General features: G+C 36.4%; 2 protein-coding genes across 4 annotated transcripts; both read right to left on the reverse strand.

Annotated features, from left to right (window-relative positions):
* Nucleotides 292-2773, reverse strand: LOC109708474 (CST complex subunit TEN1). Of its 3 annotated transcripts, none has more exons than XM_020230234.1 (4): nt 2271-2773; nt 1756-2105; nt 1195-1348; nt 292-657 (listed from the first exon to the last, which is right to left on the reverse strand). In XM_020230234.1, exons 2-4 carry the CDS (start codon nt 1857-1859, stop codon nt 538-540), a joined length of 378 nt encoding a protein of 125 aa, XP_020085823.1. In that variant the 5' UTR covers nt 1860-2105; nt 2271-2773; the 3' UTR covers nt 292-537. The 3 variants fall into 3 exon arrangements, with proteins under 3 accessions (XP_020085823.1, XP_020085824.1, XP_020085822.1); XM_020230235.1 differs by having other exon boundaries at nt 1756-1903; nt 2544-2772; XM_020230233.1 differs by having other exon boundaries at nt 1756-1903; nt 2271-2772.
* Nucleotides 3670-17848, reverse strand: LOC109709556 (phospholipase D zeta 1-like). Its single transcript, XM_020231840.1, has 20 exons — nt 17404-17848; nt 16371-16472; nt 14346-14464; nt 13636-13777; nt 13038-13223; nt 12566-12739; nt 11494-11736; nt 10783-10899; nt 9884-10023; nt 9631-9780; nt 9380-9536; nt 8795-9268; nt 8113-8223; nt 7269-7415; nt 6720-6917; nt 5920-6021; nt 5651-5782; nt 5186-5251; nt 4736-4797; nt 3670-4647 (listed from the first exon to the last, which is right to left on the reverse strand). The coding sequence occupies exons 1-20, from the start codon at nt 17617-17619 to the stop codon at nt 4395-4397; spliced, it is 3291 nt and encodes a 1096-aa protein (XP_020087429.1). The 5' UTR covers nt 17620-17848; the 3' UTR covers nt 3670-4394.

An 18767-nucleotide genomic window follows, 5' to 3' on the forward strand; every position in this document is an offset into this window, starting at 1 on the left:
TAAGCTTTTAGGACCCAAATTTAAAAGTTTTGAACCATTTGGTTCCTTTTAGCCTAGAAGCTTTTGAACTACAGGGCTTCTTCAAACAACTTTACTCCAGCAATGCATCAGCAATCAAACAAGTTAAGTCTCATTTGTTACCCGTGCATAGTATTTGATCCCCATCATGTACATGGACAGAGGTGTAAAAAGATGATATATGAATGGTTTCTTAACAAATCAATCTTTTGGCGTAAGAAGCAAGATTCATCAACTACTAAACAAAAAGATCACTTTTGTTAGCTGTGCACATTAGTCAACAAAATACTGAAAATGTCATAATTAAGGAAGATAGCTGTTCAAATCAGAGCATGAATCAAAGTACTAATTGTGACCGAGTGAAAAGCCTAGCCTAACTGGTGATGGCAAATACCGCTTTCACATTAATTGATACCACTAACTTGTGATGGCAAATTGATACCACTAACTTGTGATGGCAAACACCGCATTCACATTAATTGATACCACTAAATGATACCACCAATTCAAAACAGGACATCAAGTTCTTGTTGAATTCGAGAATTCAGCTTCGAATTGTCGACGGAGTTGTAGAGATTGGTAGTAGAGATTGAGGTCGATCCCGTCTACATTCCTCCCCACCCGTGCTTGCAAGATTGCCTGAAACAGAACCAAACAAAGGAAAGCATAAGAGGCTCTCTAATGTTTAATAAATTGCAAGATGAGTCCCTGGCCTTTTAAAAATTTTCAATTTGGCCCTCAACAACTTGATTTTTGTAATTGTCCTTAACTCAACACTGTTGCAATCGTAGTCCCTCAGTGAATTGTTCAAAATTGACAAAAATGTTCACAATACATGGTACAAAACCACCATCTAACCAGTATCCATTCTAACCCACAAAACAAGTAGCCCAACAAGTTGTTATACGGCAATTAGGTGGTCATCGCTGTCCTTTTGGACAGAGAAATTCAAAAGGACTGGGATTTTAACGGGATATCAAGACTAGGGACCCATTTGCAAAAGTGAGAAGGTACCTAAAGACTAAACTGAAACCTCACTTAAATGTAGAAAGGTATTTTGAAGACCTAAGCAAAACTTCGCTTCAAAGTAGAGGACTTTAGGCACGTGCAAAACCCCAAGCGTGCGCAAAATTAGAAAAGATAGATAGAAAGGTAAATTGATCGGTGAGGTTGTACATCATCATCTGATTGAATGAGGAGTTCACCAATGAACTGGTAGATGGAGCCAATTCGGAAAACAACGTCCCTCAAGTGTCGGGTATCAATCTTGAGGCTCGCGCCGCTGTCGGAAATAACAGCAACGGCAGTCTCCACACTATACTCCTGAAGCCTGATAATCACAAGTAAACAACTTAACCTATTTCAGATGATATAAAATCGTCGTCAGTTTTGACAGAATGGTCTAATATCACCCAAAAATTGTTACATAAACCACTTAACCTACTTCAGTTATGAAGTACCAGCATGGTCCACATTATAATAGATAAACATATCAAGTATAGTACGAAAAGAATAGTTTCTTAAAAAGTAATGACACATAGATTTACCAAATATGTAAATATGATTCATACTTTCAAGTTTCAGCTAAGAGTAGATAATGATAATAAATTTATATGTGGTGTCTTAAAAGATCAAAATTCCTAACTGGAATCCTCAAGGCCTCCAGATTTTGTCTCTCCGATGCGATACAAAAAGGAAAATTTGACACAAACTATATCAATCATAAAAGTAACTTACTTTCCGGTAACTCGAAGAGATGCACCTTGCTTAAACATAGGAGAGGAAGGCTCTAACTCTTGCAAAGTGACAAGCGTGCCCGGTTTTATAGCAGACGAGGCCATCAAATCACCAAGCTTATAATGTTCGCCAACAGAATACGAAAGACCTAATCACAAATGGCCAAATCAATTATGGACATATCAACACATTTAAATATAGAATCTAAAAATACCACAGAATTAATGCTATAAAGCAGAGCATAACGTTCAACAGCAACATAATATATCAACTGATATTGAACTTATCTGAATTGATGCATCTGAATACCGAACATCGGTTAACATTTGCGCACCGGTTGAACGAATAATCTATTAAGTTTCGATGCATGAAATCGAAATAATAAATATCCGAAGCTTATTTAGAGAGTTACAACAAAGTGCGAACATAACTACTGTTTAACAAGAATAAGAAGCATTAACTCAACACATTATTGAGCACCACTAACATGATTAACACTCTGTTTGGAATCAAACCTGCATAGAGTTCAACTGCATTCAACTAGAAACGAGGATCTCTTCTTGGAATGAGTAGAGAAATCATTCGATGCTTCGGAATCGATGGAAATTTCATCAATTTTAATAGTTCCAAAAAATGGACTTTTTAATTCCTCAGTATCATAACACAAATAAGGATTCAATTCGACATCGACAAATAAATCGGCAAAATTAAACTCTAAAATGGAGACTTTTCCCCAGAAGCATATTGCCGAACACTTGGTGGGCGAAAGGTAGAGAGGGGGAAGAGACCGTGCGAATCGCAGATTGTTGAAGTGGGACGGGGCCGGGCTTCTTAATGGGCCTTAGAAGAGAGAGAGAGAGAGAGGGGAGAGGCTCGGCCCAAGACGGAGAGCCACGTGGCGGTGGGGCGGTGAGCGAGGGGAGAGGAGGCCGACGACGACCGGGAAATATAAATACACCGGGAACGAGACTGAAAGACCAGGTCGCTCCACGTGCAATTCCGGACTTTTTTCGGAAATAACTCTGTGAAATTTTGTATTTGCCAAACTAATCCTGTGAAATTTTTATTTGTGAAACTAACTCTCCTCTCGCCACGTGGGCGCGACGTCAGAGATTCCTAAAAAAGACGGTGAATCGTTCACCGTCTTTGATATTTATTATGAAGGCGGTGAATGGTTCACCGTCTTCATAAGACGGTGAACCATTTACCGTCTTTAGTACAAATTTCTACTCTGCGCAAATTTTTTCAAGTCCATAATATGATGTCCTTGATAAGACGGTGAATCGTTCCCCGTCTTCTCGAGGGCACAGAAACAGCGGACTTGAGAGGGCGGAAAGGGGAAAGGGCGGAAAGGAAAATTTTGCACTAAAGGCGGTGAATAGTTCACCGTCTTCTAAAGGCAGTGAACCATTCACCGCTTTTATAACAAAAATTACAAAGAGAGTGAATGATTCACCGTCTTTTTGAGAAATTCCTGACGTGGCGCCCACGTGGCGAAAGGAAGGTTAGTTTTACAAATAAAAATTTTACAGGGTCAGTCTGGCAAATACGAAATTTTACAGGGTTATTTTCGAAAAAAATCCTGCAATTCCCGTGACCTGATGGATACGGAGAATATTAGTATGTTATGATGATTTAGCCTAAACAGGTTTGAATTAAAAAGAGGTTTAAGTTGCTTAATCCGATTATTCAAATTGCTTCGTCCGCAACAACCAGTTTGATGTTAAATTCAAATTATTTATTTGTAAACAAACAAATATATAAATATTTGTATAATTATATGCAAAGTGCTGAAACAAGTTTGCATACCCTTATTGGAGTGACCCTGGTGAATTGGTTACAAAGAAGCTGGTGTAGAGTGACCCTCGCCATTTTCAACAAAGAAAACTCAAAATCCATAATCACTTGTCCCTCAAAAAAAAAAAAAACACTTAAATAGGGAAAAACTCTCTCAGTAACATGGAACCCAAGTTACCATACTATACTATCTAACATTATCAGACGTATACTATAGAACATAAGATTCAGGAATAAAATGATGCACCAGCTAATGACATTCTTACAGAAAAAATGAATTAATTTCCATTATGGCCTAATTTTGACAAGCAAATAAGCTGTATTTGCTATATCTGCTTTGTTACGCTTCTCATTCCTGCAAGGCCTAATACTTTTCTTTTCTGTTTCTCTGCCATACTCGAATCGAAGGTGTGTGTGTATATATACAAGTTGAATGACCCCTGCAATATAAACAATTTAGAATAAAAAATATACATATACAGTTCAAAGAATCGAGTAAACAAAGATTGTCGTGCCAATGGGCGCAGCAGGCACGTTGGTTCGTGCTCTCCAACCGTCTTGCATGCTGATGAGTGGTGCATGAAAGGAACTCTGTACAGGGGGCGTGTGGCGTGCGCCGACTTTGATGCATGCCGATGGTTTGCTGATACATGGAGAGGGATTCTGTACAATGGTTATGCCGACTGTGCTGTGTTGATGGCTAGTGGTACATGAATGGGTGATCCATAAAGGTGGGCAGTCGATCGTATCGTGCCAAATTGTCAACAAGGCACAAGCCACAGCATGTACACTGCCGATAGCAAATCGAGATGGGGGGCATAGGAATGCCCACAAGGCTACACCTAATAAAAAACTTGAGGAGCCACGTAGAACTCGCTTTCGATGATTAACGGTCTCAAATCCTCCTGGCACATGAAGTCCAAAGGAAAGGAAACAACATGGCCCTTAATTGAATTTAGTTTCTCCATGACAACATCTGTAAGTGTGTTATCCTCGATCTGATTAGATTGGATCTTCTCAGGAGCAATCCCTAAGTCGATGGTCGTGTGGCCGACTTTTTCTTTCAAAAGGGCAGCACTTTGTCGAAAGGCATGTCTGCATATTTCCAACATTTTTAAGAAGATTATTTCTTACATAAAAGTACAACGCAAGTTGAAAATTAAAATTCGAGATAATATGGTACCTGGAATGGGTAAGATCATTGGGTACACAGGAAAATACTTCCTGATAGATTGCGGTATTCATCTGTCCAAAGAATAGAGGTAATAAAATATTTTAGAAACAAACAAAAGAAAAAAAAAATTGAACACGAAACTAAGACGGTAGCATAGATGTTTCCATAATATTCTATGCCAAATTAACAATAAAAGCACAATAGTCAGTCTTCAAGTGCAAATAGGAATCATCATGAAAATAAGAAACAACGGCTAAGAAAATATGTCGAAATAATCAATTAATTCCAACTGAATCACTAAAATTGACTAAGAAACTGATAACACAGATATACAAATGGGCACTTTCTAAAATGGTAATGCTAGATGGTGAAATATAGACGCACAAGTAAACAGTGAAGCAGGCCAGAAACCAAACACAGAAAAAAAGAAACAACGGCTAGTGTTCACATTCCTCTCACCTTAGCCGCAGTCATCCAAATGTCCTTGTACGTTGCATCTTGAATAGGATCGATGATCCGATTAATCTGCAATTGTAAAAGAAATTATCAACTAAGCGAAAGAATTATCTAAACCATTGGAGCTCAACTCATTTTCTTATCAAGAATGGAACAACAAACAGCGCTGACATCTCTTCTGTTCTTGAACAAGAAAAAAGGGACAAATAATATTCTAACATCCATGCAAAAAAGGCATTAATACTTTTCTCATGTTTACATTTAAAAAACAAATAAGTGCAAAGTGATAAATAGTTTAGGGAGGAACAAGATCAAATTCTTTAGCACTCAATTTCAGGACCGGTGTGCAAAAGAAACAACATGAATACTGGATAAGACATGATATTCAATGCAAATACCATAACGTTGTCATTCACTACTTGAAAAGCACTTTTTACTTGAATCTATCAGATGAATTTGAATACGAACCTCTCCTGGTTGAAGACCTAAGTGCTCAGACCACAGAGAAAGCCGAAGGGTAAGAGAAAACCTTCCAGCTTTCCAAGGCTTTCCATTCATATGCGAGGAGACAAACTCTTTGTCCTCAATAACTACACCAATCTGAGCAAGAAATAACAAATAAAAAAGATGAAATTGTTCGAGCACCAAAACATACATCACATGGTTATATGAGGTACATGTTTAATTGTCAACCAACTTTTTGTTACGAATGCTATATTCTATATACAAGAACATACCTCAGAGTCCCTTGATCCAAGCAAGCTTCTGTCATTTATATTTGCTGATCCCATCAATGTTATACGATCATCAATTATCATCAACTTGCTGTGAACATATACCTGAAGACATAATAGTCGGTTAAAAAAATGATGACTGAATGATTTATTATCTAAAAACATTGTTATTTTCCATATCAAGCGAGTCCATAAGTCACCAATTTGGAAATCAGAAAAGAGAGGCTAGCTCAAGTTTTCTTCTTAGTTAGTGGGGTTTGAGAAGGCAAAGGATGATCAAGGACAAAAACATAACACCTCCTCTAGATAATTTTATCAACCTTTTAAGTGGCAACTGCTAATGAATGATAGCTTGTCTAATAGCTCGTGGATCCACGTGTAGTCCAATATTGAAGAGTGAGAATATTTACATATATATCTTTGAATACTTATTTATGTACATATATAACCATGCAAAATGTGGAATCTTCATATTTGACCTGCAACAACAAATCTGCCATCCTCATTAGTAAACTTTTTCTAAAAAAAGCCAACAAATCCCTGTATTGGATGAATACCGACTTCGAAAAAAGTAAGTTTCTAAAGATCACACTTTCAGGGGTATGTAGAAAATAAAGCCAATTTAAACTTTGACAATAACTAATAGAATTATAGAACAGACAAGGCAAGTTATGACCATAAGTGAATGAGTAGACAAGGCAAGTTTTTTATTCTTTCATAAGAAATCAATTTATGTTTCTCTTCTTCGAAGTCAACAGGAAGATTGAAGGATAAATAATAACTCAACAGAGAAGGGACTTCACCTGATTGGTAACCAAAGGACCTCCATCACAAAGTCTACCATATGTTCTGAGTCCATAAAAGGATATATAATCATGCGCTCTAGGGCCCACTCTCTCATAAAGATTCTGCATTATAGAATTCGGCCCCCTAGAAATGGTTCGGTATTGCCAGTGCATTATTGCCCTCACAGATGCAGCACCGCCATCATCAATACCTCCCTGTATTAAAAAAAATGTCAAGAGCTGAGATTTAGAAAAAGTAGTAATTATCATGGACACCTCAAAAACATTACATTATGCGCGTACCCCTCAAAAAGTTTAAAAATATCATATATGCCCTAAAATGATAAGATTATTCTCCATTTTTAGAGGACATTTGTGAATATAACAAATAAAAAGTGAATTTTCAGGACCACTAACCATAATTTCAAGAGCATACTTGAGTATTTTTTATATATATAAGGGCATTTATTATTCTTCTTTTGGAGGGCATATATGAAACTCCGTGTATTTGGGGGTTATTGTAGTTTTGCTCATAAACAAAGTACTACACTGTATAAGGAATGAAACCTGAAATCCAGGTAAAAGGGGTATCACTATTATGATCCTGAAGCACTTCTTTTCTTTTTCTGCTCGCAAAATGCGCTTGTGTAGTGCTTCTAAAACACGGTTTTTTATTGTATCATCCCCTGAAAGACCCGATATGAAAAATTGATTCTGGAAATAAGACAGTGAGAAAAGAGATAGTCAGCTAATTTATAGCGTCAGATATTTATGAACCCCATTTCTATATGATAAAAAATACTTTTTGTTATTTCTACACAATTAATTCACACAGCAGGAGAGAGAGAGAGAGAGAGGCTGGCTAGCATACTGCACATTTGATAATAAAGAGATCGATTGATTTTTCTTGTCTCAATATCTTAACAAGTAAGAAAAGATGGCAAAAATTCTGAGCCAGTACGACTGACCTAGTCTACATCAAAGCAGGTGAATAACTATATTAACTGCAATTATAAGCAATTGCATGTCAGTAGAAGCAAATACGCCGAAACTTGCAATGTCCAACAAAATGCCTAATGCGAACAATACCTATAATTTATATATTTGCTACTACACAATCTTGTATCATTAACAATTATGGAAGTGTCTAGTGTAAATCAACTTTAGACTCGCATTAAAACTTTTTCCCACTCCAGATCACTCTAACAAATTTATTTGTACTAAAAATCATATACAACTTTTGCCAGTGGAGGAAGTATAAAAAATTAATAGTACGAGCGTTTGGATGATTTTTGTTCAATAAAAACTAAATTGGATTGATAGTCCATTATCCATACAGTGAAAAAAGTAAAGTGATACCTTCATATATCAACATTTGTGGAAAAGATGCATCAATAAAAAGGATTCTCACCTCAATATATACAAAATACTCTGATCTCTCGATCAAGGATGTATAGGCATTGTGAATGCTCTGTTCAGTTTGACTAGTTCCAGCTGACCATTGACCAACACTCCTAATGACCTACAATAGAGGTGAATCAGCATAGATACTATTTTCAATGTAAATACAATGCTGAAAAGTAATCACCTGGCATTAGATGTCCCATAGTCACCAATAGTCAGAAAGAACTATACTATATATTATAGTCAATTCTAAATCTCTCATGGGGAAAAACAAACAAATTGTTGTACTACCATAATGGAAAGGGATTAAAAATAAAAAAAAAGGTTACATATTGGCCCTTAAGTTTTCGATTTCACCCAGAGAGTTTCAACAATAACAATTTGGTCCTTGAATTTTATGCTCTGCAATATGTAAGTCCTTTAGTCTATTATCAAAGGTCTCACATAAACATCATTATCAGACTTTTCTTATCTTAAAACTCTTTGAATAAAATTGAAACTGAGATCAAACATCAGGGACAATTGAAATCAAAGTCAAATTTCAGGATTAAAATAGAATCTCAAAAGATTAAATGAAGACAAAACTTAAGACCAAATTGTTATGGCAAAACCTATAAGAACGAATTTGAAACCCACGCCAAACTTCAGGGACTAAAATTGTACCTTAACTCAAAAAAGAGTACACTAACCTGACAATGACATGGTGTCCTTGGACCAACTTGTCCAATTTCGTCAATAGAGATACGACTGCTTCGCTGTTGTGCCTCCCACCAGTCCTTATTTGCTTTCTGCATACTTGGTTTTGAGGTCACATCAAAAAGTGCTTCCCTCGAAAGCTGTGGCAAACCAGGATCATCCACAAAAGCTTTTAACTGCAAAGCAGGAGCTGAGTGCTCAACTTTTACTTTTCGAAAAGATAAAGGCTCTACATTTCCTCTGGCCAGTTTCATTTTATCTGGCTCTTGAGGCAATAGCAACGGAATGTCTTGGCACAAAGAGCGGGAGCAAAAGGAATTGAATTTTTTGATATCTTTCTCGTCAACAACAGTTTGTTGCTCTTTTTGTCCATTCATTTCTTCACTTCTACCCATGTAGTGCGGAATAACCATGTGCTGATGAGGCATCAATAAAGGAATTGCTTGTTGGTTTAGGGCTTTAATTCTCTGACCAATGATAAAAAGTCAAAAGATTTTTACAAGGCTCTAGATGCAAATGAAAAAAAAAACAAAACAAAACAAAATCTAGAGAAATAAGAGTACGAAACGTAAATTAACCTTTGCATAATTCCAGCGCTGAACAAAATGCCTTGCTGCATCACAACAAGGCGGTCCCCACAAAGCGCAGTGGACGTCATGCCAGGGCATGCGAGGATATTTTGCACGATCCAGCTCATCTTTCATCGTATCTTCCCAAGAATTTGGCTCGGATTCCCTGACATCATGAAGGTCAAACTAAGATCAATTATATAATTTTTCAAAATTGAAATTCAGAACAATTTTGGATGATTTCAATTTATTGAAATTACCTAGGGTTGTAGTAATCCTTTCCGGGCCAAATCAGGGGAGGTAAGTCCCCGACTTTGTGTTCCGGGTTGTCATAACGACCAAAACACAAATCAAGTCCTCCAATAAAGCATACTTGGTTATCAACAATCACAATCTTTTCATGGTGGGACCTTCATTTAGCCCGAAATAAAAAAATCCATCATAACTAAATCAAAACTTATAGGGCATAGGAATCAAGAAGAGAATATAAACTCAGTAGAATTTCTGTCATACCATAGATATACGCCTGTTGAGAAATGATCTGGATAACGAAGGACTTTCACATTGTCATGAATGCCAAGTAGCCTACTCTTACTGTATGCACTGTTAATTTTCAACGCGATGGCAACCTCCTTGTAAAGAAGGACGTAAATCTGCACAAAATGAGACAGATCACAATTGCAAACTAAAGAGCAATAAACCGATCATCTAATTGGCCCTGAATCTGTGGAAGTATTTTTGCTGTTATGACAACTTCCTAGATTTAAAAGATTCGTAAAGCAAAGAAAAAAAGCGAGAACAATGAACAGAGAAGACAAACACAATGATTTATGTGATTCAGCCATTAGCCTAAATCCACAGGATGAGAGGAGCAAAAATATTGTTATCGAAGATATATAAGGCGGCCAACATTGTCTTTCTCTAGAAAACACTAATCCTAATACACCCAAATCTCAAAGCTCACAAACGGTGATCATTAGGGAAAAAAGAACAACCCTAACATCCAGAAATATATTCAGGTTACTAATCTAACTAATCCGTATAAAAATACGAACAACTGAAGAAGTGCTTCTCCCTGCACTCCACTAACCTCCAGAAATTTCCAGATTGTATCTACCCCAAAAATAAGCTGTACTGGTTAATAATCATATTAGCTCCAAGAATTCAAGAAAAATATAACACTTGCATTCCTTATGGATGAAAGTGATTAATAATGGGAGCAGTTCTATGAAGATTCTGGAGAATGTGGGTCTTTGCAAAACTTACCACAATATATCGTTGCATAGTTACCAAAAAAATCCTGGAAATTAGCAGACTTGTGGCAGCAAGGACTCGGAAGAAATAAATCAAAGATCAACCTAATAAGTAACTATATAATACAATAACTGCAGAAAACAATGAGCAGGAAGTACCTGTACACCCTGCTTAGCTCTTGCCTCCAACAGAGCATCAAGCCTAGAGGAGCTGTGCGCATCAAAAGGGCGTCGGAGATACAATTCCGGGCATAACCACCAACCAGTGATGAATATCTGTTTTCAACATTTAACCATCTTAGACTTCTGTGGCTTGATTAAATGTAAATTGCACCTGAGGTTCCCCAACCTTCTAGGTGGTTTTAGTTGGACTCCTACCTTTAAATTGTTAGTCAGGTCCATAGTCTTTGCATATTACTCATTTAAGTTCAATTGAGATGCAACATAACAATCATGTGACGACCCACCAAAGTCGCTTGCATGGAAACTACATGAATTTGCATAATACTTCTGGCCAATTCAGTGGAGGAATTAAACAGCAAGGGTATGATTAAAATGAACTGCAAAGGTTACGGACCTAATTGTAGCAACTGAAAATTTTGAATACATGCTCATGTAGTAGCCATATGAGACATCCAAAAGCCTACATGGCAAAAAAAGAACAATTACATGGTTGTTTACGTCCAATTTGATCAAGATTTAATAAAGAGCCTCAGGTTCCAATGTAATGTAAAAGTCAAGGACCTAATTATAGCAACTGAAATGTTGGAACAAAAATGAAACAATGCTAAAAGGTTGAGGAGATTTCTGGCGATTTACTCTTTTAAGATTAAACTAAGTTAAACAAGATTTTGCACAGAGAAAAAAGACCTCAGATTTGGCTTCCTCAATTGCAGAAGCAATTGCTTCAAATGCAGCTTCCCCGTCAATGAACCACTGAACCATACTTCCATCTTCGGTCAAACCACGAGGTGGTGCAAAAGAGCTGAAACGGTGAGGGTAACACCAGCCCTCTGGACGCCGTAAGGCTGCATCATTTATTGCAGTGACCCAATCTTTAACTTTGTCGTTGCATGTCGACCTTAATTTTATTGTCCGGCTCCCACAAGTTACCTTCATGATGAATAATGGTAACAGATTGATTTATAAAATGTATGCGAAGTTGTGGGACTGTCCAAGATTGCAACTTAGTTCCTGAACTTTTCACTTAAACACTTTAGTTTCTGAGTTTTTCTATATATTGCCATTTCATCCCGAACCGTATAAAAAGAAAATCTATGAAATCCTGTAAAATGACAATTTTACCACTTCTGTAAAACAACCTTCTTGTTTCAGTTTATACAAAGTAGGGTTAAAAAGGTAATTTCATAGGAAAAAGTCACGTGTTCTCAGATTTCCCCACCCGCGAAGGCGCAATAAAATCACAATATATGAGAAACATCAGGGACCAAAATGTCTAAGATGTTCAGGAACTACGTCGCAGTATTCAAGTTACACAAGGATATCCATACATCTCACCCTTTATTTTCCAACAAGATCATGATCATTACAATCAAAAGAATAAAATTTACTAACTTTTCATAAGAAAACCAGAAAGGCCCATTGTGTTATCTAGACTACAAGTTTACAATGAAATTGAAAACAAGGTGTTCAGGACTAAAATGTCTAAGTAAGATGTTCAGGAACTAGGTCGCAGTATTCAAATTACACAAGGATATCCATACATCTTACCCTTTATTTTCCAACGAGATCATGATCATTACAATCAAAAGAATAAAATCTACTAACTTTTCATAGGAAAACCATAAAGGCCCATTGTGCTATCTAGACTACAAGTTTACAATGAAATTGAAAACAAGAAGAACAAAGGAATATAAATATATGGTAAGCTATGTCACTATGTGCTTAGGACTTAGGAGAGGAAAGAGATTTTAAGAAGTACCTGGAACCCATAGCGCAGAGGATTGCGTTGCTTGATTTCTTTTGCTAGGAGAGTACGAGTTTCCTCCTTTCCATTTGATGGTGGCAGTGCATCAAAAACAATTATATCTAAAAGCTTGGTATCGTAAGGATCATGCAGTAAAGCCAAGAACCCCGGCTTCAATACAGCCCAAACCTGTTAAAAGAGTAGGCAATTAACCCATCATTTTAATCAGAGTAGCATCAAAACTGAGGACAACATAATTAGAGTATCCAGTGTTACTTGCAACACTAAGATGTGCTTGCATAAAGTAAACCATTTTGCAATTCATTAAAATTAAGCAATCATATATATAAATGTGTGTATTCATGTGTAACAAAAAAAAGAAAGAAAAATCACAGTTCGATTGATACAGCTGAGTAAGCAGCATTCATGTTATTCTGGATTCTTACGACTGTCAAAAATTTTACCTTACGACTGTCAAAAATTTTACCTTTCGCCAGCTGCTGTGGCAACAGCTAAACCAACCACATGAGCAACATCTTTCATCATCATCATCATCATCATCATCATCATGGCGAATATTTCGCAAATGCCTCACTGTAACATAATCTTCTTTTAGCTTAGGTCCATACTCCGGTAAAAAGGATAGCCGTGAGACCTCCAAGAACTTGCAGACCTGCAGCTTACAAAGGTCCATTAATAAGAAGGACATAAGAAACTGTGTGACATGTTCTAATGGATTTCTCATAATGCTTATAAAGAAAAAATACAGGCTTTTTTCATCTATATCCTTGCAAAATCCTTTATTTTATATGTACATCCTCTCTAAAATTTAAGTTTCCACTAATAACCATTGAAAGTGGAGTTCTTACAAAACACCCTTATCTCAAGCCAAGAATTAACAAATTCATGGGGGAAAGTAGGTTTGGCATTAGAGAAGGTTTTCTAAAGAGGGGCTTTTTTTCTAAATACAATGCATATTTGTAGAAAGTTAAATTTATAAAGGGCATATATCATCATTCATATTTTGCAGAGACATATATGGATACATCTCAAGATACTTTATTTTGAAGAGAAGCTACTCTTACCTCCCGAGAGTTTACAATATCCAAGTTCCCCAGAAAGTGATCTAAATAGCCTTGCATAGCATTCCTTGCCCTGTCAGAAACTGATTGCTGCCTTGCGAGTGCTTGCTTGATGACAGGCAATGCAGCACTAGAAGGAACATTTCTGCAGCAAAAAGTGAAATACTCGATTTAGAGAAGAGAACAAATCTCTGATGGAAATTGCATTGTGGTAAAGAGAATTTCACTGGACATTTATATGATCGGAATCAGCATTTCTAACATTGGAATATAAGAGTGAAACAAGCAAAGGGAAAAAAAAAAACAATGTCTCGATTTTAAAAGTTGATCAAAAAGACGGAAAGAGGGAAAGTTATATTTATGATTCCCACTACAAGATTTAATTTATCATATACATGACAAATTCAGTGGAATTGGATTCTTCGACTACCTTTTATAGTGAACAAGAAAACTGGCAACATAACTCTCTAGTCAAACAAAGCAAAATTTGTATTGTTCAAGACTATTATGAGCAAAATGGAATTTATCTATATACGAGCAACAACTTGTCAAAATTTGATCCACATGTTGTATATATATATCAGCCATTATTTCATTCCTCCGAAATTGGAAAAGTGTTCTACATACTATGATCTGTTCTATTTGACGACCTACCATTTAGAAAACCGATCACAATCATGAATATACCAATTGCAAGCTTGAACAGTATTTACCTCTTTCTAACAGAGTTTTCATCCTGTTGCAAAATAACAGGCTCCACGTTCGCCTCGTCATCATCATGAACTACCGCTGTATGCTCACCAAGCCCAAGATTTTGAAGCCATTCTTTCACCTTTGATGCATGATAAAGGAAAAACATTCACTCATACAATAACTCTTAACTCTCTGAGACATTAATTAAGCAGACGCTTTGCTACATGAACAGCACAAATAATGCCTATTCAAATAGCAGTGGCAAAAACAATATGAACAAAGAGAATGAAAGGAAAACTTTGATGTATCTAAAACTACTACACATGTGGCACAAAAGGAAGGTGCTTTTAACAACTAAAAATGGTGCTTCAGAATGATTAGGAAAGAACAAGAAAACAGGACAAAAATATAGTAAAAAGACACAAAATTTTTGAGAAATCTATATCAGAAACTACAAGTTTTCATTAACCTAAAAAAGAGTGTGACATGAGATAACTCGGTTGCAATTTGAAAGTACTTGCGCAGAGAAATATGAATGAAGGAAAGACTTTGTTTGGTTGGTAACCAACAGGAGGATATCTCAGATAGTTCCCATTATTCTACCATTCATAGCAAATTAAAAATAAAAAAAGAAAAAAAAGAAATGAAGCTTATTGAGAGTTGTTTGAGGATTATCCTGAGATAACCCAGGAACTACTAGTCTAACAACTCCAACCAACCCCAAGAGCTGCGCTATTCCTTACTTTACATTCATCAATATATATATATATATATATATATATATATAGAACCAGGCTGGTATACTATCGGTAGCCGGGTCTCCGTGCTACCAAGTTGTTTCCGATGATGCGGCTTTCAAATCAACGATCAGCTCTGTTAGACTTGATCTACATTATTGAAAACATTTGGAAACTAAATTTTATAATTTTTCGACATTATTTGGCTAGTGATCAAAAGGTCTCAAAAATGACAAATTTAATGGTCGATGTGATGCGTTTGTGAATTTAACAGTGTAAAACAATCCAAATCAGATTAAATTTTTATAGAAAATTCTTTTTACTATTTAGAGTAAGATCAGTACCTCTGATTTTAAATTCAAGTCTTTTATCATCATTTTTTATGAGATTTTTATTTTCAGCCGTTCATTTTTAGACTACTCGTTTGATAGATAAATGATGTCGAAAAATTATAAAATTTAGTTTTCAAATACTTTCAATAGTGTAGATTAAGTCTAACGGAACCGATCGTTGATTTGGAAGCCGCATCATCGAGAAAAACTTGGTAGCACGGAGGCTTCCGTACTACCGATAGTATACCAGCTGAACTATATATATATATATATATCCTTCTAAACATTTGAGTGAATCCTATAATAAAGAACCAAGCTGAAAATGACTTTTCAGGATTCAAGCCGTAGAATTGCACTATTCCTCACTTTATCTTCATCAATATAGATATCCCTCTATTAAATTATATGAAACAACCGTTATTTTCTAAAAGCTTAAGCTATTAGAGAACAGTGTTTAAATATTTTTATATTATATTTAATACTTCCTCTCACGTTTGGGCTCGAGACTTTTTGTAGGCTCATGACGTGGATTTGAATTAAATAGGAGGAAATTAATAATGATAGGAGTCTGGCGCGACTCGAACTCAGGACCTCCTGCTCTGATATTATGTTGAATTATATTCTCTAAAAACTTAAGCTATTAGAGAATGGTATTTAAATATTTTTATATTATATTTATCACCCTCCAATCACTGTAGTGAAAAACCAAACTAAAAATTACTTTTCTCGAGACTGTCCCAAAACACTATTATAACCACAGTTACCACAGGATAAAGGAAAAAGTTATTGCCACAAAATGCTACCCAAATTAATATCCTTCTTCATTGCTGAACTAGCAGAAACGGTTGAGAGGAACCTAGAAAACTTAATCTATAAAGATGACTACTAATGCAGTAGAAAATTGTACAAAAGATGATGCTCTAAAAAGGGTGATAAGAATGAACTAAGAGCTTATCAAAATGACACGTAAACAAACCTGCTCTTGCTTCTCATGAAATTCCTCGAGAAGTGCACGTTTCTTCAATTGAAAATGTAGATAGAACACTTGTGAAGCTTTCTTCACTAAACACCACTTAAACTGACAAAAGACATGGAGAGGTTATTCCAGATATCACATGACCAGGCTAAGGTATAAACATCATACTGTGGCTGCATTTATACACATATCTACAAACATAACCCAATTGTATGTTCCAACAAATGGCGGCAGAAAGAAGGGGCAGAAGAAAGATATTTCAGAACAATCTGATAAAAATAAGATGAACAAAAAATTTAGTTGTAAACTAAAGCAGTGGCTTTCAGTGAGCAGATGACATTATGATATCCTGCAAAGGATTTAAGTATATATTCTTTTTCAAATCAATAGCTATACTTTCTACATTGTCAACATTACGGTATCCTCGCATTGAAGAATGATCCAAGTACTTCAAGAAATAACTAGCAGCAGCATCGGAACTCTGAGCAATTTTTTTTAAAAAAAAAAATACATAGATTGTAAAGGAAAACATCACAACTTCTAATATTACATGCAAAATAATATATCAAAATAATCAACTCATTATCTGCAAAATAACAACCATCCGAAACAGGAAAACAGTTGGTAATGCAAACACAGCATATTTTCGATTGCCCGTCAAATTCAACTCTTCAAGACAACTAGATATCTTTCTACATTGAACATTCTTGAGATCCTCTCGCTATCAAACCCAACAAAATCTCCCTAAAGAACATTTGCTTTCAGTTACAAACTATTAGAAGTTAACAAACCGGAACACATACATATCAACGCATTCATGACACATGCAAGAAGCACAAAATTCGCTAACGAAATCCCGTTCTTGAATATAAAAGTTACGTCCCTAATTCCAATTCCCCGCTTCCAAATCACCCCCGAAATTGAAACTTCCCACCAAATTAGAAAACCTAGATCACAAAACCCCAATTTCCGAGCAACAAAATCGAAGTAAAGAATAAGAATGCGGTCGGGAAAAAAAGAAAGAGCGCACCACCTGCTTGTACTCGAACTCGATGGTGTAGGAGAGGAGCATGGGCGTGATATCGCTCGCCTCGGGCCGCGACACCGCGACAATGGTGGCCTTCGGAAGCTCGTCGAAGATCCTCTCCGCCGCCGCCGCCGCAGCCGCCGCCGCCGCGGGTGGCGGCGGCTCCGACGGCATCTTAACGTAGCAGTGGCCCCCCTCTACGGGGGGTCGATCGGAGAACATGAACGAACGCCGAGGCTTCCGTGTTTGCGGCGGATTCGAGCGCGATTCCGAGCGAAAAAGGATCGGATCTCGGAGAGAAGCGCTAGGGTTCCACACGCTCTTCGTGCTCCTACGAATGGCGTCTCTTGGTAAGAGGAATGGGAATAAGAAAGAGGAGGATGCGAATCTTCGAAGGCATGTGGATTGGTGGAGGTGGGGAGAGGGGTTTGTATATATACAACGAGGGGAGGGAGAGGGAGACCGTTGGAGGCGGAGAGAAGGGCCGTCTTAAATTAGATCTTCATTAGTTCATTATTACTTGTTAATTAATTAATGCTTTGGTGATTAATGCCTTGTTGAATTACTATAATGCCCTTGTGAAAATATTTGGTTGGTGGGGCCTTGGGTTACGAATCTAAAGTCCCCACTCCCCAGTTGCACTTGCTTTGCTTCCACTTTCAAATTTAGAAATTAGTGAGAAATTATAAGTTAATGTATAAATAAAAAAAAATGCCACTAAAATATGGAAGTTAATTAAACTTCCGCACCCTCAAAAGTAATATCTTTATTTTGGAACTTCTATTTTTTACAAAGTATAAATATTTCAAACAAATTCAAAAAAATTTATTTTGTATTTCAAAAGTTTCAGATATTGTTTTATTGTTGGTGATATGAAATTTTCTAAATCCTAAAAGCTCAAACTGAATGTATATTTTGTTGTAATTGTAATATATCGATTGTAAACAAAAGTTACTTTCATTAAAAACATTTCATATAAAGTACTATATTATATAATATGCAATTAAATCTTGCAATTGCTTAGGTATTTGAAATAATATTAGTGTTTTTTCAAATCTAGTTCTAATTGAATAAAACAATAAACGCACTCTGAATTTGAATATCTATCATTTTGAAAATCGCAGAAATTTTTTCTTACAAAGAGTGGGGTGGGGAGTGTGTTCATGTAGGCTCAAACATTGGCCCTTTAATCAGGGACCATTTGGATGATCAAAATGGGCATGGGCATAATAGTCATTTGATGAATCATTGAGTTCGCTTGTCACTTATTCCAACTGAAACGGAGTAGCAAGTGATGTGACAGCTTAGTTTGGATAATAAACATACGCCGTATACGAATATCCCATTCAGGTGCTAGCGTCCATCCTATG

Source organism: Ananas comosus, linkage group 4 (assembly GCF_001540865.1).
Source record: "Ananas comosus cultivar F153 linkage group 4, ASM154086v1, whole genome shotgun sequence".
Taxonomy (NCBI): domain Eukaryota; kingdom Viridiplantae; phylum Streptophyta; class Magnoliopsida; order Poales; family Bromeliaceae; genus Ananas; species Ananas comosus.